The sequence below is a fragment of the Argentina anserina genome, chromosome 4 (assembly GCF_933775445.1).
Source record: "Argentina anserina chromosome 4, drPotAnse1.1, whole genome shotgun sequence".
In the NCBI taxonomy this organism is placed as follows: domain Eukaryota; kingdom Viridiplantae; phylum Streptophyta; class Magnoliopsida; order Rosales; family Rosaceae; genus Argentina; species Argentina anserina.
The window spans coordinates 156,928-179,638 of NC_065875.1; the positions used below are offsets into that span (position 1 = coordinate 156,928).

The window sequence follows — 22,711 nt, forward strand, 5'->3', positions numbered from 1 at the left end:
ACTCTTCGGTTAAGGAATGCCACCTAAGTTGCGGACGGTGTAATAAATTGTGTGGTGAGCATCTTTGGGTGTTGTTTTTGTTGGTCATGGTGCGTCCGTCATAGCGTAGTAAGTCTTTACGCATGTTGTGTCTTTGAATGCTATTTTTTAGCGTAGTGCGTCCATCATTACGTAGTAAATCTTTACGCGTATGACGTCTTTAGAAGCTATCTTTGAGCGTAGTGCGTCCGTCATGGCGTAGTAAATCTTTACGCGTAGAACGTCTTTAGACGCTATCTGTGAGCATAGTGCGTTCGTCATCGCGTAGTAAATCTTTACACGTAAGACGTCTTTAAATGCTATATTTGAGTGTAGTGCGCCCGTCATAGCATAGTAAATTTTTACGCGTAGGATGTCTTTAGACGCTATCTTTGAGCGTTGTGACGTGGACCGAGAGATGCGTTATTCGCGTTGTGGGCAGCACGTGTCGTACATGCATTGGGTGAACGTGTCACAAACAGTTCAATTTCGGGAGAGGGTGACGTTAGTGGCTGAGGCAGTTATTGCATACGTTACCAAGGCGTCGTCTCGGTAACTCATGCCACGTGGTGAGATCTGGGATGACGTCTTTTGGGTCAACGACTAAGATGCGAGTAACGTCTTTCTATATCGACCGCTGGGAAGTGTCTTTGAAAGATCAACGGGCGTGATGAAGTGTGGGGTTAATATAAAAGGGTGAAAGGGAAAGAGGAACTCTCATTATCGACAGTTCCAAACTTTTTAAATTTTGAAAGTTCTCTTGTTCCCTCCTTTTCTCTCGACCTTATTCTTCAAGCTTGGATAGAATCTTGCCAAGATTATTTGTGCAAATCGGCCTTCAAGGTGTGTATTGGTTGAAACTTCTTGTTTTTTGTTTGCATTTTGGGTTGGTTTTGGTGATTTTTGGGTTATGGGGTGAGGCGGCGGTTTTAGACTTGGGTTTTCTGTCAAAATTGATGGGTTTTGGGTCTGTTTGATCTTTGGGCAAGTGTTTTACGGCTAAGTATGGTGTTTGTGTAGGCGGTTGTCGATGAGTCTAGTTTGAAACTAGGTTTGGTGTTCTTCGTGTTCTTCATTGCGATATTCTTAGGCTAGATCTGATTAACTCTCTAACTTCTAGGTTTAGGTTGTTCGTTTTTGACTGTGGTGTTACTTGCTGCGGCGTAGAAAATTGGGAAAGTAGCGAGTCGACTAGTACGATGGAGTTGAGACGTTAGGAAATCGGGGAGAGTGAGGTGTGCCTGGTTCCTAGTCAAGACCAAGGTGTGCACGAGCATATTGCGAGCGCTTCTTAGACTAGTACGTCGAGTCCGGCATTGACTCCAGCGCATGTGAGGCGTTGGTTAGATGGCAGGGTGTAGAAATCGGAGGTGGAGGAGCCGTAGGGGGAAGACCCCGCCACAGTGCTTGGGTATATGGAAGAGTTCAAGCTGCCAAATACGATCATGGCGCGGGCCATTGCGGTGGACGAGTACGGCTCGATACTGCCCGAGGGATACGCGTTGGTCAGTCCCTCCGTATTGCGGCTAGGGGTGGAATTGTCGTTTGATCCGCGGCTGTAATATTTGGTAGCAGAGTTTGGCTTGGCATTTGGGCAGGTTAGCTATAACATGTGGCGGGGGCAAGAAGAAGAAGGCACAAAAAGCGGTAGCCACTCAGCATAAGGTGAAGTCTACCGCCGCACTTGAGGAGGTGTAGATATGACAGTTGATGCACCGCAGCCCAAGAGACAAAAGACCACGCATAAGGGGCCAATAACCTTCACTGAATCCAGAGTGTACGAAGGGACCTCTCAGCCCTATATCGTAGTCTACTAAGCCAGCTGAGCGCTGCGGACTTGGAGAAGCTGGTCTTAATAGGCCAACACGCCGGGCTCGGTGGATTACGACGACCTGAGGGATCTGGCTTAGACGTGCGTAGTCCCCTCGGTCTAGCTACTAGGGTGGCGAATATGGTATTTAACTTACTGGATGCGGAGCAGGATGTCATGGAAGAGCGACGTCTGCTCGCCGTAGTGACTGAGCGCGACAACAATCATGCAACAAGGGTGCTGCTACTGGAGAATGACTTGGCTAATGCCAGGGTCAAGTTGGAGAATTCAGCGAACCTGCAAGAAGACCTTCGCCAAGAGGTTGCCCGTCGGGAGGTAGCCGAGTCTCTGGCGCAGCAAATGACCGCAGAGAGGGATGCGGCGCAGCCGGCTCTGGTCAAGGCAGAGGGACTACTCAGGAAAGTGAGGGAGGAAGTGGAGGTGTAGAAGGTGTTCGTAGCGGAGGCTACAACCAGCACAATGACAACATTTAAGGCATCGCAGGAGATGACGGAGTACTTGGAGGGGTACTACATCACGGCCATGGGTGACATGGTTGTGCAGCTCCAAGAGCTAGGGATGTTGGATCCAGCGGACTACGAGGTTCGGCTGAGGGAGAAGGGATTGGAAGCACCACCTATGCCGCATGAGGTGGTACCACCCTTCTCGCAGCCCCCCTCAGCTGCGGAGGCCGAAGCGCATGAGGAAAATGGTAAGGAAATTTCTAACTCTTCTTCAACTGTTTTATCTTGTGATAATGACATGTCTGATTTTAATCCGGAGACTCATTCTCCTACTCCTTCCTCACAGAGCGCCATGATGCACAATCGTCGCAAGGCGAACCGGGATAAGCAGCGGACTTAGATACTACACGGACAAGTGATACGACTTGAATAGCACGACGTAGTTCGAGTTGCAGGAGAGGATCAGGAAAGGAGTATCTGAAAAGATGTTACCTGGGCTGGGCGTAATGGAAGAACCCCTTTTGTACCCGATGCGCTTTCTTTTCATTTTTTTTCTTATTTCCTTTGTATTTTTCAAGCTTTCATCTGTAATAGGCCGTGTCATACTATTTAATTTAATGAATTAAAGCCCTTGGGCCTTCGAAGTTATTTTTGTTTGCTGTGTTATTGCCGTAGCAAACGTTGTGTGTGTTGTTTTATACTTTTGGCTACATGCTCAATATTATCTTTGTTGCGCGCACAATGAAATAGTATGTCGAAGGAATTTAATTGCCGTGATATGCTAGTGTACTGGCATAGTAAGGATCAATGGTTTGAAAAATTCTTCATTTCATTGATAACCTGGTCGTAGCCGAATATACAAACATAGCTTTGGAAGTGTGTCGTAAGTACTTAAAACAGTCCAAGTCTCTGTGTTGCACTATGTGCGGACCTTTACTTATAGTAGTACTTAAGTTGTTCCATGTTCCAAGGGTGGGCTAGTCTTTCTCCGTACTTGTCCTCCAAGCTGTGTGTGTTGGGTGCAATGATCTCGATGACTTTATATGGTTTGTCCCATCTCGGGCGTAAACCGGTGACCTTTGTTTGAACCTTCTTGAGGACCCTGTCACCGAGCTGAAGTGTTCTGCTCTTTACTCTAGAGTTGTAGAAGTGTTCCATGCACTGCTTGTTCAGGATGTTTTGGTGATGCGCTGCAATGCGCTTCTCCTCTAAGAGGTTTTTATCTAGTTGCATATTTTGCGAATTGGTCTCAGGGTGAAACATCGAAACCCGTTGTGTTGGCTGGATTATTTCGATGGGGAGTACTGCTTATGTGCCGTACATTAGACAGAAAGGTGTCTCGTCCGTGGCGTCTATTGGCGTGGTACGGATTGCCCATAGTACTTCTTCAAGCTTCTCAGGCCAAAATCCTTTTGCATCATCCAATTTCTTCCTAAGGAGGCCTTTGATTAGTTTGTTGACGGCCTCCAATTGCCCATTAGTCTTGGGGTGCGTGATAGAGGCAAACTTGAACGTAGTCCCCCTTACATTGCACCACGTGATGAGGTGGTCGTTATTGAAATGTGTGTCATTGTCCATGATTATAGATTTTGGCGTACCATGGTGGTAAAAGATAGGGTAAATTCCTCCTATGGTACCTGATGTTTGGCTACTTGGACAATTTGGTACCTGATGTATGAAAGCGGACAATTTGGTACCTAAAGTTCTCAAATTTAGGCCATTTTGGTACCTCTATCAATTTTGACCATATTTTCAGGGTTATTTCCGTCATTCTAGTCCTAAATTCATTAAATTCACATTTTTCTTCATTTCTTCCTATAATTGCCTCTTTTGGAGATAATTAAATTGATATATCTACTCCATTTAGCATCTACTTCGCATATATCGAAAATAAACTTTTTTCTTAATATACTTATTGTATCCTAATTATTTTCTGCAAAGGAAATAAATTGCCTTTATGCAATTGTAATTTTTTTCAAAATTTTTTTAATTACTTATAATTAAAATTAATTTAGATTGATAGCTACATTATGAAAACTTATATACGTAAATCATCACAGATACTAAGTGGATGAATTATCAAATTTTTAGTGATAACTTAGAGGCAATTTGGAGGTATTATAAAAAAATGAAGTAAAGTTGAGATAAGATGACGGAAATAACCCTGAAAATATGGTGAAAATTGACATAAGTACCAAAATGGCCTAAATTTGAGAACTTTGGGTACCAAATTGTCCGCTTTCATACATCAGGTACCAAATTGTCCAAGTAGCCAAACATCAGGTACCATAGGAGGAATTTACCCTAAAAGATATTGCGCTGTCAAAAATGTTGGACATTCTTAGTTGTTATTGCGGCCAAGGGTGCGGCTTCAATCCACTTGGAGTGATAGTCAATGCACATGATGACCCACTTAAATTGGCATTTCCCGGTGGGAAGTGGGCCGATCAAATCTATGCCCCAAAGGCAGTTAATCCATGGGCTGACTATGTATGATAGTGGTTCTGAGGGTTGACGTGGTATAGGCCCATGTATTTGACATTTATGGCAAGATCTGGCTAGCTCTTGTGCGTCAGCTGCAAGTGTGGGCCAGTAATAGTCTGTCTGTAGTGTATTTTCAGCTAGTGCACGACTGTCGTAGTAGTTACCGCAGTTGCCACTGTTAATTTCTTGGAAGATCTGTTTGCCTTCTTCAGTTGTAACGCATCTTAAACTGGCATTCAGGAGACCCTGGCGATAGAGTGTGTCGTTTTACAATTGGTATCTCACCGCGCGTTTCTTTAGTTGTATTGCGGCATCCTTATCCTCGGGTAGCTTGCCATCACACTTAAATGATATGATCTCGTCCATCCACGAGCCTTGGTGTCGTTCTATATGGCATATCTCCTGTAAAATCTGGGAGATGGAAGGATGGTGGAGCACTTTGACCCTGGTATCCTTGTGACACTGATGTGGTTGCGTCGTGGCAAGCCTGGCTAAGGAGTCCGCCCTTGTGTTACTAGCCCTCGGGATGTGAGTAATGTGATAGGATTCAAATCTTTTTAATAACGTCGTGACATATGCCAAGTAGGTTTCTAATTGCTCATCTTTGCCGGTGAAAAACCTGGTGACTTGATACTAGTTGCACCAGTGCTGAGGGCTAATTGTAGTTCTGCAATTAGTGCCTCATATTCCGCTACATTATCGGAGGCAGCAAAATTGAATTTGAAAGCGTACTCCAGCTCGAGTCCCCCCGGTCCATTCAGGATGATGCCTGTACCACTAGACTTGGCGCAACTGGAACCATCCACGTGTACGTTCCATGGGGAAATTGTGGTGCGGGTTATGACATCGCCTGGTGCTGTCTCACTCGTATCTCGGGAAATCATTTCTGCAATAAAATCAGCTACGGCTTGGCCCTTATAGCGGGTCGTGGCTTGTATTCGATGTCAAATTCTTTCAGCTCGATAGCCCACTTACTGAGTCGCCCCGAGTATTTTGGATTCTGCAGTACTTGTTTGAGGGGTTGGTTTGTAAGAACGTGGATACTATGAGCTTGGAAGTAATGGCACAGTCGTCTAGCTGCCACGAAAAGCGCAAGAGCTAACTGTTCCAGTATCGGGTATGTCGTCTCTGGACCGTTCATGGCCCTGCCAGCGTAGAAGATTGACAACTCTTTAGTTCCGTCTCGGCGAACTAATGCACTGCTACCCGCAGTTGGGGATACTGCGAGGTAAAGGTACAGTGATTCTCCTGGCTGCGGGGTTGACAATAATGGCACCGTGGCGAGGTAGTCTTTTAGCCCCTGAAAGGCTTCGTAGCAGATAGGTGTCCACTCAATCAGTTTGCTCTTGGAATGCCTTAATAGCTTGAAGAATGGTTCACATTTGTCGGTCAGCCTTGAGATGAATCGTTATAATGCCATGAGTCTACCCTGAAGGGCCTCTACATCCTTCTTAAGTACTGGTTGCGCCATGTCTAGAATGGCCTGTACTTTTTCTGGATTTGCTTTTATGCTGCGTTGACTAACGATATAGCCTAGGAACTTGTTGTTATGCCGAAAAAAAACATTTTTCTGGGTTCAACCGCATCTTATACTTTTTAAGCACGTTGAAGATGGTTCAGAGGTTGACTACGTGGTCCTCGGCTTTGACGCTCTTGGCCAACATATCATCCACGTATACTTCAATCTCATGACCGATGTGCTTATCGAACATTTGTGTGACACAACGCACATACGTAGCCCCTGCGTTATTTAACACAAAGGGCATAACATTATAACAATAAAGGCCCATGTCAGTAACGAAGGTCATAGCTTCTTAATCCGCAGGGTTCATGTGTATTTGGTTGTACTTAAAGTAGGCTTCAATCATGTTTAGCAACTTATGACCTGTTGTTGCATCGATTAGTTGGTCGATTCTGGGTAAAGACAAGTTATCTTTAGGGCATGCTTTATTCATGTTCTTGTAATCCACACACATCTGCCATTTGCCGTTGGCTTTACGGACCATGACACAATTTGAAATCTACTTTGGATACTAGACCTCCTTAATGAACTTCATACCCTTCAACTTGTCGACCTCCTGGCAGATTGCCATGCGTTTTTCGTCGTCGAAGCTACGACGCTTTTGTTTGACTGGATATGTAGAAGGTTTGATGTGTAGCTCGTGCATAATGATGTCATGTGAGACGCCATGCATATCCTCGTATGACCATGAAAATACTTCCATGCTTTCTCCCAAGAAGTTTGTTAGGTCACTCTCCACTGTGGGGTAACGGTAGCGCCAATCTTGATCTTTCACTCCGAGTGGTGCGAGAATGGTGTGATGCTTTTCAAGGAAGATTCGGGATTCGCCGGAGTCTTGGCTTCGTAAGGCGTAGTTTTTTTCTTGCCCTTACTTTTTGTTACTTCGCCATCTCGCGCGTCGATGACCTTGCCGGTTAAGTTTGTTGCAGGATGTACCGCCAAGATTTTATGCCGGTTGCGTGTGCGTCTAACTGCGTGTGCTTGGCACTCTTTCGCCACAGACTGTGATCTCCGGACCTGCCCTGTTCCGTTTGAGGTTGGGAATTTGATAAGTATCATGTACCCAGCAATGAAGGTTCGCAATCGGTTGAGAGTAGGCCGACCGATGATCCCGTTGTACGAACTGTAGGCATCAACTATGATGAACTCAGCTTCGACGCAGACTGTGCATGGCGTAGTCCCAATGCGTACCTTCATGTAGTCTGAGACTAGAGGTTGGGTTATATCTCCGGAGAAGCTGATTAGCGGTTCGTGGTTTTGTATTAACTTCTTACCACTACGCTCCATCTTCTCGTAACATCCCTTAAATAGGACATTAACTGCGGATCCCGTATCGATCATCATTTTACCTACGTCTCACTGTCCACCCAAGACCGCATCTATGAGGAATGTGTCGTCGTTGGGTAGAGAGATGTCTATTTCTTCTTCTTCAGTGAAGGTGATCTGCTTCCATCCTTCATTCTCCCTTTTTGCGTTTCCCCCATGATGGCGCACATCTGTCTTGAGTGGTTGTTGCGGGCAAAGCGTTTTTTCGCATGGTTGGACATGCTCGTCATTAGGGCCCCGCCCTCAATTACGTTGATGTAGCGTAGGTTCTCAACTGCTGCCACACCGTGCTGCTAGGCTCTTGGATACACTACCCGAACACCTGTATCGACGTTAGCTCTCAATGTGCGGAGGGTGTTGTGGCTTCCATTTTCATGAAACCTGCACCACTTACCAGTTTCTGCCTCAGTTTGAGGGCGTTGTGGCCTCCTTGGCTTTCTCAATGTCCCCTGATGTTTGTAGAAGAAGTCTTCTAGGCTTTTTTCCCTCGGCGGTGTGTGGTCACCACGGCGACCCATCGCGTTAACTTGGCGATGATCTCTGTTCTTATCTTGGTCTCTGTGCCGATCATGGTTATGCCTGTCATGGCGGTTTGATTGGTGTCACTCTCTTTTCATTCTTTTGTTACGGTCTTCTGTACCAAGGAAGAGCTCGCGCTAGAAGGGGATCGTGTTTGTAGGTACGGATGACTGCGGCGTATTGCTCTTATTTGATGGTACTGGAGTTTGCTTTTCCCCGTATGTGACATATTTCGCCTGAGCGTATCGCACCGCCTCTGTCATAATTTCATCGTAGGTGGCGTCACGCATTCGAGGGCCACGTTGATGTGGAACAGGAAATTCTCAGACCGCAGTCATTCCTTGAATGCAACCAAGGCAAGTGTTTTGTTGAGGTTCCGGCATTTGGATGCGGCTGTCTGCCATCGCATTACTAAGGCGCCCAGCGTCTCCCTACTCTCCTGCTTTACTTGGAACAGACCGTCTGTTGTGTGTGTTGCACCGACGATGAGGATGAACCGGTTGAGGAATGCCGTAGTCAACTGTGTAAACCAATCTATGGAATTCGTCGGCTGCTAAAAAAACAGTTCATGTCGCCCCCGTCTAATGTTTCGCTGAACAAATGGCAGAGTGTGGCGTCATCAAATTCTCTGATGGCAGTGACTTTTTTGAAGTTATCAATATGCCGGAACGGGTCGCCCTCACCCGTATATGGCGTAATCTTAAAACTCTTAGATTGTGATGGGCGTACAATATTCATTATTCGCGTGGTGAAGGGACCTGACTTGGCCGCGAATACTAGTTAGCACCGCATATTGGCGTCTCGTTGCTAGATGGCGATTAACTGCTGTAATATCAAGGCCAGCGTGGGGTCCGTACTGTGGTCAGTGGTATGGAGTCGTGAGCGAGAAGTAACGTTCATGCTTCCCTCTTCGCAGTTGTGAATACGTCTAGGAGATGGTGGCCGCTTCCTAACGAGTTCGGAGGGGGTCAAGCTGACGCTCAGGTTGACTTGTTCCCGCCCTTTTGTTTGCGCGCTACCTTCGCGCTGTGATTCTTCGTGCTAACAACTGCGTTCTGCCCTTTCCAGCTGTGCACGCATCCTGTCGAGTTCGGTCTGCAAAGCCGCAGCCTTCTCGCGTTCGAGTACTTCGCGCTGCGGGCACTCGGCGAGGTCTTTGGCCATGGTTTCCATCCTTGCAGCGTTCACGGGATCGGGAGTCGTGCTAGTACTTGCGACCGTCCCAGGTGTAGGGGTGAGAATTATAGGGTCGTTTGTGGAAGGTAGGGGATGATTGAGGCTGAGGTCCATTATGTATTTCACATGACCGTCGCCCGGAATAGCGGGTAGAGAGTTGGGAGTGCTCATTTCGAAGTGCAGTTGCTTCGCTAAATGTTGCATGTGTTTTACGAGAACTTTTTGTTGCGTATTCCCACAAACGGTGCCAATGTTAATGTAGTGCATTGCGCTATGACAATATGCTTCACTATTCGTTCACAAGATACATTGTGCTCCTTGTCCCGTTCGTGTCACAAGTAGCACAAATCATCAAAGCAGAGACCACGGCGGCGTGGTCTTCAACTCTCTGATGCTCAAGTCAGGTCAATAATAATTTATGCAGAGTAACAGTGAGTGGTTTAGTTTGCTTACCTTATGATGTCAAAGGTTTGTCCTTTTATAGCTGAGTTGAGGTAGATCATTCCCTCATCTTCCGATGTGGGATTAAGTCCAGTTGAAGTATTCTCTTGAGCTCCCTTTCGAATGCGCGTCAGGACGCGTCCATAGTCAGTTTGGGCCGCGGGGCGGCTCGTTAAACAGCTAGTACGGCTGTCTTTCTGCTGGTACTTCGAGCTAGGCTATTTATGGGTCTTAGTGTGATGATAGTTACGCTGATTATGGGTAGGCATAAGCCTATACCAACAAAAGTGTAACTAGAATGACTTCTCAACTTATCCAAATAGAACGTACATAAAAGGAAAGATAGTTAATCCAAACTCTATGAGGAAAAATGATCTAATTGATTTAAGCGATTGTCTCCCTATGAATATGTTTAAGAAAAAAATTCAGCATCAGGTCCTAAATTATTATGTAGGGCTGGCAATGGTACATAAAACCATCCCAACCAATTTGTATACAAACCGTACCAAATATGTTAGTATACCAAATACTCGGTATATGTTATCCGGTATAGTATGACATACCAACATTAAAATACAGTACGGTATGTGGTACAAATTTTTTGTATACCATGGTATATCGTATCTACCGACTTATATTATATTAAATTATTAAATTAATTTTAAAAAAAATTCAATCGTAGATTTATTTTAAAATAAATCCAAACCGTAAAAATCTACTAACCTTAATCTAATCTCTCTCAGCCTCAAACTCTCAATCCCTTATGAGTTTTCTGAGTTATCTCTCTCACTTCTCGATCTGCTTTTTTCCTCTCACTTTGTCGTAGATATATTGTTCTTTGATTCATCGCCCGCCAATATTACACTCATTCTCTCGTCTTCTTGTCAAGTACACTCTTTTTCTCGTCTTCAATTTTTTTACTTAGTTATGAATGAATCGATTCAATCGATTCCCCATATGTATTTAAACTATTTATGCTATTATTGTAGAGAATGCTATTACGAAAAACTTTGAGATAGGAAGAGGCAGCCCAAGTACAAATGCTTATGTCTATCAGTAGCATCATCACTGCCTACAACATGTCAACATATCTCACCTTTAAACCTATCATTTCTTTTTTTCAATCGTTTTGGGAATTTGTTAGTACTTTAACAGTTTGACTATTTGGACGGTTTTCAATTTATGACTTTGTATTTGGTAATTTGGTTGAAATTGTATAAGACTTTGGAATTCTATTGTTATTTCACTTATTTTTTATTACTTATTTGGATTAGGCTTTTAAAATTTTAGGCCATAAATATGTTGGTAGAAGCCCATTACCAACCGTACCAACAGAGTACCAACCGTACCACTCAATTGGTATACCAACGTTATTGGTTGATATAAATTGTGGATTTTTCATACCAATTATATATTAGTTGGTATATGGTATTGAAAGATTAAGATTGGTATACCAACCAATCAACCCCTAATATTATGGTAATATTAATATATTACCCAGACTCAGAAAACTACCAATGTAATATCCAAACTCATATTTCGCTTTCAACGTGACGCATGAGAACATTTTTTATCATAAAGCTGTCATTTTGGTCATATGTTGCACATGTGCTTTTTAAAAAAGGTAATTAGTGAAATTAACTTTAAAAAAAGTTTCAGCATCATTCCTCCAACTCTTGTAGCACTGTCCAAATAGTACATAGACTTAGAAAAATACATTTTTTCTATGGTTCTTGTTGGGTTCTATTCATAGTTTTTAGTTTGCTAAAATTTAACCACAAAGTCATAGAGAGCATATCATCTTGATGTTGGTTATCAAATATATGGTCATTTTAGTCATAATTGAATATATGATTTATCGTCACTTCAAAAACAAGAAAATGGAATTATAAATAGAGTGGTTTTATTTGCACCTCCAAATTGCTATATGTACATCCAACATTTTTCTATTTTAATTTGACTTTGTCAACCTGCATTAAAGCATTATTCTAAAAAGTGGTCGCCTAGACCAACTAGGTGGTGTCTAGGCACTAGGAGGCGGGTCACCACCACGCTTTTTCCCTATTCGGTCATCCGTGGTGTTCGAGAGATTTAGCAACCACCTAGGCGGTCTACGGTGTTATTTGGCTGTCAAAATCAGTGAACTTTTAGAAATAAAAAAATAAAACGTAGTGGAAGTAAAATAACTTCATAATGAAGATTTAATTTAGGATGATGACACGGAAGATGAGAATAGAAAAATGGATATTGAGTTTGAGTCCGATACTGAAGAAGTTAGTGAAGGATTTGAAGAAGATGAACTTAAGATTTAGTCTTGCATTTGTTTTACAATTTACCTTTTGTTTTAATATTTTTCTAAACTCAAGTAATTTTGAGTTTACTATTTTTAAAATTAATATTGAGCATTAGTATATATTTTTAAACATATAAATAGTTTAAATACATGTATAAAAATATATAAATATTTAATAATTCGAATCCACCTAAGCGCCGCCTAGTCGTCTAAGCTCTAGGTGGTAGCTGTCTGCATGCATACCGCTTAGCACTTTTTAGAACCTTGATTAAAAGACAAATAAGAACAAATAAATTTATCTTCTTATTTATTTTACGTATAGATGATAAACATGAATTCGTGAACCATGATCATTATATCCACTAACTACTGCACTAAAAAGTAAAACCTACTACCAAATTTGTATAATAATTCATTTTATAATCCAACAAATGACTCCAAATCAAAGGTTTGGAAGATTTACACCATCCCTAAACATTATATACTAAGATTGCTAAAATGATTATCATTATACAATCTTTTAGGATGTTGAAGAACTTGTAGAACAATGACAAAAATATGATGCTCTTTTTAAATTAAACTGACTTTTTCTCCATTGTTTATAGGGGTTAGGCACAGTAGGATTACACTCAATTGTGGAGAAATATTGAATGTTAATAATCATGAAATATAATCTTCTATACTACTCGATCACCATCAACATCTTCTCCTCCACAACATTTTTGATGAGTCATGTAATTTTTTCCTTTTTCCTCCAAGGCCTCAACTAATTAATCACCGAACAAAAAAAACTCAGATTCCATCACCTAGCAAAACTTAAACCAGAAATTTATAGAGGTTGGTAGAGGTGTATTTAGGTTTTCTAAACACTAAAAAGTAAAATAGAGGTGCATTAAGTAATGGAGGTATATATAGCAATATTGGAGGTGCAATTAGAATTCCCCTTATAAAAAAATGATTCTTATAAAAAAAAAGTCACATTTGATACATGTATTTATTAAAAAGTCAAGTAAAATTTTAAAATTAGAAAAAAGTCAGATTCCTAAACCTCTTATAGTGTTACCACTAAAGTTGGAAGTATTTAAACAGGAATGTCATTATGACTATCTCTCAGCCTGAAACAACAATTAGTCTTTGAACCAATATCGCATCTATGCTTGTAGATGCCTCAGTGAGGAGGTGCGGGGTTCAACGACGCTGTTTACAGGCCTAGTGGAGGCACCAGATCGTTGGCGTGGGGTTGACACGTGATCTACAAACGTAGGGGCGGTGCAGAGTGGAGGTGTGAGATCATCGACGAAGGGTGGAGTCGTGGTTTGCAGACACAATGGAGGTGCGGGGTGGAGGCGCAAGTTCACTACACTGAAGTTGTAGATATGAGTGCCCAAAGCAATTCTCTGGGTGCCCATCAGAAATCCAAATTTCAACCTCTTTAGTCATTCACCCTTCTTGTGTTTCTGTTTTAGTACCATGTCTCATATCTACCCGTCACAATATCCATCACACTACCAGTCATACTAACTTTTTGTTGTAACATATAGTGTAATAGGTAGTGTGACAAGTAATGTGATAGCTAGTGTGACAGTTAGTATGACAAACAATGTGACATGTAATGTGACTGGTGGTGTTATGTAGACAACATGAGTGTAGATATTTAGATCGTATTAGTTGATGTGAGAAGCTCAAGATCACATAACAATAAACAAAAGTTTGTTATTTCTAGTCATCCTCGTCTTCTTCTTCTTCTTCTTCTTCTTGTCACAACATAGTGACAAAAAATAGTGTGACAAGTAGTGTAACGGGGTGTGACAGTTAGTGTGATAGATAGTGTGATAGGGGTGTGACATGGGGTGTGACATGTAGTGTGGCAGAGGGTGTGAGAGTTAGTGTGATAGGTAGTTGTGACAAGTAGTGTGACAACTGTGTGACAATTAGTGTGACATGAGGTATGACAAGGGATGTGACATGCCGAGAGAAAATGTCTAAATATGCGAAATGATGTTGAAATTCAAAAAATATTGGTTTGAGTATACTTATAGTGAAGAAAATAACTAAGATGAGGGAGCATTGAGCACTGGTTTCACCACCATAGCATGGAGCACCACTATGGACGGCGACATCCCCTTGTGAGGGTTGTTGCGCCTTGTACGATGATCGGTTCACAGCGAATATGATATCAAATGAAAAATGGGAGATAAATCTTTCTAATGGTACCAACTACGCCAGACGACAAAGTTATGACCGAAATTAGAAGAAAAAGAAATAAGAAAAAGAAAAGGAGTGTAACAAAAGGTAAATGAAGTTTCTATTCATACCTCCTAAAATGACACTTGGACTTCAATTTTTTTCCTATATACTTATGACTTAGTCAATGCATATGAAATTACCAAAAAATATATAACAATAAAAATACAAGAATGGAAATAATTATTTACTTATCTATTATAAAATACAAATGTAGATAATTATCATTTATATTTATTGCTAGACAATTCAAAATGAGATATCAAATTGCATTAAATTATTTAATTAATTACTTTCTTTTTTGATAAACATCATTAGTAAAAATATTTAATGTAGTTGATAAACATAAAATTAAATGTTGACGATTTAATGTATAAACTATATAACTATCTATAATTTCTCATAAATTTCGATTTGAGTAAATAAAATAAAACTCGTTCATTAGAGGTTAGAATATTTCATATACGTTGATGAATAAAACTCGTTAATTAGAGGTTAAAATATTTCATATACATTTATGTTACTATCACTAAATGAAAAATATAGTTTACCAATTTATTATGAATATAGAAAACGAGTGAAAGAGTGATTGCATTAATTCGAGAATATAATTTGTGTGATTATTATGCATTTTGCAAGTTGTATATAATAAATGAATTTGAACTAGAGTATGAAAGAAATTAATAGATAGTAGTATGATTTAATATATCAAATTAGATAGTGAGCATTTTAATAAAACTTTGGAGGTCTAAATAGTATTTTAGGTATTTATAAAAGTAAAATGGAGGTCTACTGAGTAAAGAGGTATAAATACCGTTGTTAGAGGTATGAATAAAAGTTTATAAAGTTAAAACAATCTAGAGAATATTTAAAAAATTGACTATTTTTTAATTTTAATTAAATCATCGACTGTTTTATAATTTTAATTAAAATGAGATGATATTTTTTAATGGGAAAATAAGTTGTGATATTTTTTTTTAATTTATGTTGTGAGATTCACTGTTTTCTAATTTGCCCTCGATCAAATTGGCAAAAGAAATAAGGGCTTCTTATAAAAAAGTCACTTTTGATACATGTATTTATAAAAAATTCAAGTAAGATTTGAAAATTATAAAAAAGTCAATTTTCTCAATCTCTTATACCATTGCCATTGATGTTTGAAATATTTACAAAATGCCATCAAAATTTTTCAAGTCCATGTTCCCGTGCATGTATTCATTTCTTCGGCCTTGTTCTCAATCTCTTATACCTCCGGCCTTGTTCCCTAGCAGTTCATAGACGTCGTCGAGAGTCCAAATCGATCTCAATTTCAATAAAGTTGTCGACGACGACCATGGAAGTCTCCTTCATTGACGATCTAACCCGACTACAACCCAGAGCCCCAAGGCCTTGATCTCAAACCCCTCACCGACGAAATATGGCCTGAACCGCTGCAATTGCTTCCACAAGATCAACGATGACAACTTTGACAACGAGCTCGACTTCTTTGGCGCTGGCAATACTGGAAGCGCTCAACATCGGAGGACGAGGTCATCGAGATTCTTGGAGAGAGCAGCCAGGGTCGATTAGAGAGAGCAATGTGTGTGACAATGGTTGTGACAGTAGGTATGACAGTGAGTGTGACCGTTAGTGTAAATAGATAGTGTGCAACTTATGTGACAGTGGGTGTGATAAGAGATGTGACAGGAGGTGTGACAGTTAGTGTAATAGGTAGTCTGATAGTGGTTGTGACAGGTAGTGTGACAGAGGTTGTGACAGTGGATGTAAATAGATAGTGTGATAGCGGTTGTGACAGTAGGTGTGACAGCGTCTGTGACATGCCGAGAGAAAATGTGGAAATATGTGATTTTTTTAAAAATTCAAATGAGATCGGTATAAGTATGCTCAGAATGAAGAGAATAATAGGAATTAGGGAACCTTGAGATTCGGTTTCGCCGGAATTGCTTGAAGCACCGCCATTGATGGCGGCAACCATTTGTGATGGTTGTTGAGCCTTGTACGGTCGGTCGATTCGGAGTGGGTAGTATATCAAATGAAATAGGGGAGCGAGATCTTTCTAACGGTACCAATTTCGTCAAAATCTATCGCCGGATGAGAAAGTTATGGCCGAAATTAGAAAAAGAATGAAAAAAATAAAAAAAGATAAAATAGTCTATAAAATATTTTTAAAATAATTTTTTCTAATTTTATTGATATTTTTATAATTTTTATTTAAATATAATGATTTTTTTAATAATTAATTCATAAATAGTGTTTTTTTTAAAATATAAATAAGGAGATAGTAAGTTTTTATAATTTGAACAAGAAATAAAAGTTAAAATGGGTATGGAAAACGAATGACGAGTCATAAACCGTTATCCACTTGGGGAGGAGAGCAACCAAGAAGGTTAGAACTTGGAGTTGGTTGATGTTCATCGTGAATTCTTTGGGTGGCTCGAGTATCTGAAAATGTGGGGTTATATGAATCATCATGTTGTCCATGGTCTTATGCGATAACTTGATTCTTGCTAACAACAACAGCAAGCGCACCTTTTTCTCCCACAAAATTGGTTCGGCCGGTCAGGGTCAGGGTCAGGGTCAAGCTCAAGTTCAAGTTCAAGTTGGTCGAGGCCGGAGGTGCAGTGGGTTCGTCGCCAATGCCGGAAAAAGAAACCGGAAATGGTGGCAGAGCTTCTTCTTCGACGAGGATGGGAATTGGCTTGGTTTGAAGGACGACGACATGTTGGCGGCGGAGGAGGGGGACGATAACAATTCCTACTCGTCGGAAGCTGAGAAATTTGAGGCGTGGAAGACGAGGGCGGAAGCAATCGTGGATTTGAGGGAAGCACAGCAAGATATGAGCAATGAGGAAAATCGCAAGTGGGAGGATTGGCTTGCCGCCGATTCCTCCAATTCCAATTCCTCATGGGAACCTGTGCATTCTGACGACACTCCTACCGAAACCGAAGCCGAAAAGGGTGTGCTTTACTCTCTCACCGACTCTCTTCTTGGGAGGGAAGATGATGACCTGCTCTATGAAGACCGTGTGTTCCGTTACGCCTCACTCAATTCGGTATCTCTCTCTCTCTCTCTTTCACTTTCTCGTCTCTTCTCTTCTCTTTCTCTTTCAAATGCATTCCCACCACTATCCTCTCTCTCTCTCTCTCTCTCTCTCTCTCTCTGCAGGCTAAATTTTTGGCGGTATTAATAATTATACCCTGCGCCTTGGATTTTGTGGTTCACGACTATGTTTTGATGCCTTTTCTCGATAGGTAACGCCTGCCTCTTCCATTACATTCACCTCCACTTAAATGCATGAGAAGATTTTAGGTAATGCAGTTAAACATGTTTGATCTGTGTCTGTATTGTTTGTACATCATACGTTCCTTCATGCATGTGTTTTTGTGTGTGGATTTGGGTGTCACTACGATGGGCATTTGGGTATCATTTAGTCCATTAAAATCATCCAATGGTACCTTCAAATATTATGGAATTGAGCACCCATTGACATGAGAGCAGATATGTGAAGACTGTGCCACTTGCAGCAGAAATGCTGGATGTCAGACGAAATCAGAAGCTTCAAATGGTTGATGAATTAAAACTTGAGAGAGCAAGATTTCAGCTCGAAATGGAGATCGGTAAATCTCCCCCACTCTCTGATGAGGAGGTCTGGTGGGAGTTGCGTCATAAAGCGTAAGATTGACTCTCTCTTTTGCACTTTCGGAAACATTTCCCATCTATATAGTATTGCTTTTATATATGTTATGTTTGCTAAAAAGCGAAAAGTAGCCAACATTGACAGACGAGGAAAAGATTACTCATACTTGTTAAGATGTCAATAGTATCATTTGTTATCTTGAGCTTAAAAAGAGAACAAGACCGCTAAGATCTCTCAAAGAACCTGAAAATAAAATCTGCTATCTATATTATGTAGTATAAGACGTAAGCAATCTGATAACCATAACACTTGGTCCCAGAGTTCTTCCACCACCCTATCCCCTAAATGAACTCCTGAAAACCTTGCCAGCCCGTAATTTTCTGTTCTTCACGCATTTAAACCTGAAAAATATGTGCTTTTTCCAAATGATGTTTTTCTCTTGGTGTGAACCAAGCAGCTGGAAAGGAAAAGTCCACCTACATTGGAAAGGAGGTGGTACAGCAGCATAAGGAATATCAATGGCTGGTTCCTATTGATACTTCCAACTGCGGTAGAAACTATTTTTGCTGCTTTGAATCCAATCTAATTGTACCGAGCCCTTTTGGGATAAAGTCGTACATGTGACATACCAAAGGTGGTCAAGTGTGGGTAACATCAGTGCTAACTTTTGTATAATTTGAGTTCTAAGCAATGGAAAACCTTGCAGATCACCCAATTTTCATCATCAATGTGTTGTTTCATACACAATTCATTGGTTTGATTCTTATGATGCTACAGCCTAACGTTATACTTTGGACACTCATATATGTCTAGGTAATACTAGAATATTAGCACAGTTGGACATTTGGATCTGGGTAACTAAATATAGTTCAGTGAATTTATTCTGAAATGATGATGTTGTGGAACCTTCTAATAAGATGACACCCAAAAGTATGCAGATCTGTCATGAGTGATGATTCATACTGTTTAATTATAGTTATATATATATATATAGGCCGTTTCAGGTGCGGACGTACGCACCGTGCAGATTTTCCAATTCCGGTGACGGCAGGCCGCAACGGCGCGGCGGACCAGCACAGCCGCACTACCCACCTCCCGGCGATCCCGTCTGTGTCGGCCGGAGCTCCATTGGCGACCCACGGCGGTCAGAATCTGCAAAACTCAAGTTTCTGGGCAGATTTCGGCGATTTCGCGATTCTGGCCACCGTCGGTCACCGATGGAGCTCCGATCGGCACAGACGGATCGCCGGGAGGTGGGGAGTGCGGCTGTGCTGGTCCGCCCCGCCGTTGCGGCCTGCCGTCGCCGGAATCGGCGAATCCGTACCTTACGTAAGGTACGGACGTCCACACCTGAAAAATTCTCACAAGGTAGATTTCAAATTGATTATGATGGTGATTGCCATCCTAATTCCTTCCTTAATGCTTTAACAGATTAGAGCTGAGAGATGAATGGAGATATGAAAATCGAAGAGCATTTGCCAACATATGGTCAGATATGTTATTTGGGATCTCATTATTCATTCTTTTGTACTGCAACCAGAGTAAAGTGAGTTATCATCACTCTTTTTTCTGTTCTTTCCTTTTATGTATATAAATTTTCTTATATATGAATATCAAGAGATCAGTTGTCATGTATGTCCTTGAGATTTTATATAGTTAACAACTATTGTCATCATCTATTGCGTAAACTCTATGAGGGAGAAGTGCATTGTTAAATATAACTACTGTTCTTTCTGTCATTTGATTATGAGTTTGCATTTACATAGTTGTCATATGTGTGGTAACTAGTGATGGTGCTAACTATGCACCCAATTTTTTGCTGGCTACCCATCCAAAAAATTATGCAATAATAATGCCTTTTGTCTGCTCAGGACATTATCAGTCTCAACACTAGGATTATTATTTCACGTATATGTATATTATGTTGGGGGTATAAAACATATGATGTTTAGATGATTGGACTTTACACTATGATCATGGGATTTCAATCTCAATGATAAGACATCAGATTGAGGTAATCCAACTAAATCAGACAAGTCTGGTGAAGTAAGTATCTAAGGACTAAGGCTACATGTATAAATTTGCATATGCAGTTAGTTTTTAGCCTTCAGAGTTGTAACAAAAAAAAAAGATCAATGTGTAACCCTGATTTTTGCGAGCAGTTTAGGTTTTGATCTAGTTTGAGGAATTAACTGGTCACCAATTCAAGGATGCTTGGATGATCACTTGTCATTTTAAGCCATGACCAAATTAAGTGTCCAATGGGAAGATTATCCAAGTGTTAATTGGTGTGCATGATGGGCTACCATGGAAAGGTTATCCTCTCCAATATAGTGCGTACGAAATTATGATTTATTTTGCCGGAGAAATCGCAAAATAAATTGTGAAGCTCAAGTAAACTATGATTTATTTTGGCAAGTAACTACTAAATTATGATTAGAAATAAGAATACCTTCCAAGTTCTAGTCACTCGTAGTCTAGAAAGGGGATGGGATAATAAGTAGTCGATGGGATAATAAGTAGTCGTCGCAAAGAGATCACGTGGTACCTTTCATTGAATCTTGATTTCTCAGTATTGTATAGGAGTATAATGCGTAACTCAGTAGTATTGGAATATTGAGCTTATGAGTTTTGAAAGGCAAATGGATTGACATCATTCGAGGATTCACTATGTAAGATTTTAATTAACGTAGTAAATCTTGGACTCGTTGAAGTATGCATAGAGGATTAACTATTACTTCAATTCTATTACATTGAGTATGTATTCTTCTTGATTTTACAATCCTTTTCTTGTTTCTCTTGCTTCTGCAGGTAGCTTTGCTGAAATTTACAGGCTACAAGATAATAAATAATATTTCAGATACTGGGAAGGCATTTCTAATTATACTCATTACAGATATTTTTTTAGGGTAATAAATCTTCTCTTTGCTAGTCTGTACAACGTTATTCTGTTCTTTGCATACGTATATTCATTTTTCCATGCATTGTTGAGGCAAATTGGCTTACTATTGAGACATTTGATTGTCTGGGCACATTTGAAGGTCATAAAAATCTATAAACCCAGTAAATGTTTAGCTTTTGAAGCTATCTATCAAAGAATTTGTGTGTTGAATAATAATTATGTCAATAAAATTTTGTTTCCTCTCCAAAACAAAAAGGAAAGGAAAGAAAAAAGATACGATGACTGTTGTGGGATCAGTTGAACCACTTCTATTTCAAAATGTTTCATTTTCATTTCTGTGATCCTCTTAGGCATATGGTGTGAGTATATTGTATCATCAAAATCTCTCTGACATACAAAATTCCATGCCTGCAGGTATCATTCTGAGTCTGGTTGGCAGACTTTGTTAGAGATTTTTGTTGAGCATTATGGGCTTCAGATTGATCAATCAGCTATAACCATTTTCATCTGCTTGATTCCAGTTATCATTGACGCATGCGTGAAACTTTGGGTATGTTTTGGTTAACTCAATGGTGGTTCTATATTGATGATTTCTTTTTCACCGGTAGGATATACTCGAACTGTTGTTAATGTTCCATTTTGTATTGTTTGAGCTGCAGCTGTTTAAGTTCCTTCCAAGATTATCGCCAAAGGTGGCAAATATATTCCGGGAGATGCAGCGTCACTAGTAAAGTCGTCTCAGGATATCACCGGCTTCTGATAGAATTCTCTGAAAGCTAGCATGCCATTAAGGTTACTTCGTTTTATATATAGTTTCTGTTACTGTATAGAGGTTTATCTGGTTTTGTAAATGTAATTGAAAAATATGGATGTTGGTGAATATTCTGCGAGCTCATAGGACATTGTAATTCGTTGGGATGCCTATCATTCCCATAAGTGTATTGTCAAAACTAAAAGATCCATACGATCAAATTTGAGGGAGGGGTGACATAGGCAAAAGAGAAGGTCGAGGAGGTTAGGATTGGGGGATTTTTGCCTTAATCTCATACTTCGAATTTTGGTCATTGAGCTCATTTCTTAGCAAAGGGAAACTTTTTGTTGAAATGAACTGGACTGTTGTCAGGGTAATCTTTGTTTCCCACTTAAATTTGTAATTCTTGTCTGGTTGATTCAATATTGGTTTCACCTGAATTTGTTTCCCACTCTGCAAATATCGGCCACCTAGGAGTAGCTTCACTAGCTTGTACGGCAGCGTAGTTGTCCCGATGCGGGTTTTGGGCCTTGACCGAGTAGAGTGGCTCTTGCAAGACGGGTGTGGACTGTTGTCCAATATTTTATGGCCACAAGTACACAACCAAGTCTCTAGCTACACCCTTTCCCAGTTCATCCTTATGGAAGGCTGGGGGCACAAAATGGGGGAGACAGTGCAACCAAATAGAGATTGAGGGAACCGAATACCGGAATTTGCCAAACGATCAGCGGCAAATTAACTCGCTAACATGGCGAAATACAATATAATCCTGCTAACTAGCGAGACGCAAAGTGTCTTGGGTAAAGATTCGGATCTTGCTATGAAGTCCTTCAAATCTCCCTCTATATTAATTAATAATATTATTATTATTGAAATTGTTTAAAATTGCATAACATGAAGCACTTATCAAAAAGTTGATGCTTCAACCCCCCAATACTCTTAGTAGCTGAACTGAGTGTCTAGCCAAAATGATCACAAAAGAAGAAAACCAATGCTAGCTCAACCATGTCGCACAATTTAATCATTTAAAATAAGTTATACATGGGAATTACCGTGCACATATATCTAATCTTAGTGGATGATTTTAGATACACGACAAAATTATGCCGGAAATGAGCAAAAGT

The 22,711-nt window shown here is 40.5% G+C and overlaps 3 protein-coding genes across 3 annotated transcripts in view; 2 read left to right on the forward strand and 1 right to left on the reverse strand.

Annotated features, from left to right (window-relative positions):
• LOC126791775 (uncharacterized) overlaps positions 1-22,711 on the forward strand; it is a 90,266-nt gene that overhangs the window by 29,909 nt on the left and 37,646 nt on the right. The window lies entirely within an intron of this gene.
• LOC126790704 (uncharacterized) lies at positions 3,226-3,870 on the reverse strand. Its single transcript, XM_050517045.1, has 2 exons — positions 3,660-3,870; positions 3,226-3,515 (listed from the first exon to the last, which is right to left on the reverse strand). Exons 1-2 carry the CDS (start codon positions 3,868-3,870, stop codon positions 3,226-3,228), a joined length of 501 nt encoding a protein of 166 aa, XP_050373002.1.
• LOC126791779 (chloroplast envelope membrane protein) lies at positions 16,655-21,971 on the forward strand. Its single transcript, XM_050518257.1, has 7 exons — positions 16,655-17,349; positions 17,463-17,548; positions 17,796-17,969; positions 19,366-19,480; positions 20,746-20,843; positions 21,251-21,386; positions 21,496-21,971. The coding sequence occupies exons 1-7, from the start codon at positions 16,768-16,770 to the stop codon at positions 21,562-21,564; spliced, it is 1,260 nt and encodes a 419-aa protein (XP_050374214.1). The 5' UTR covers positions 16,655-16,767; the 3' UTR covers positions 21,565-21,971.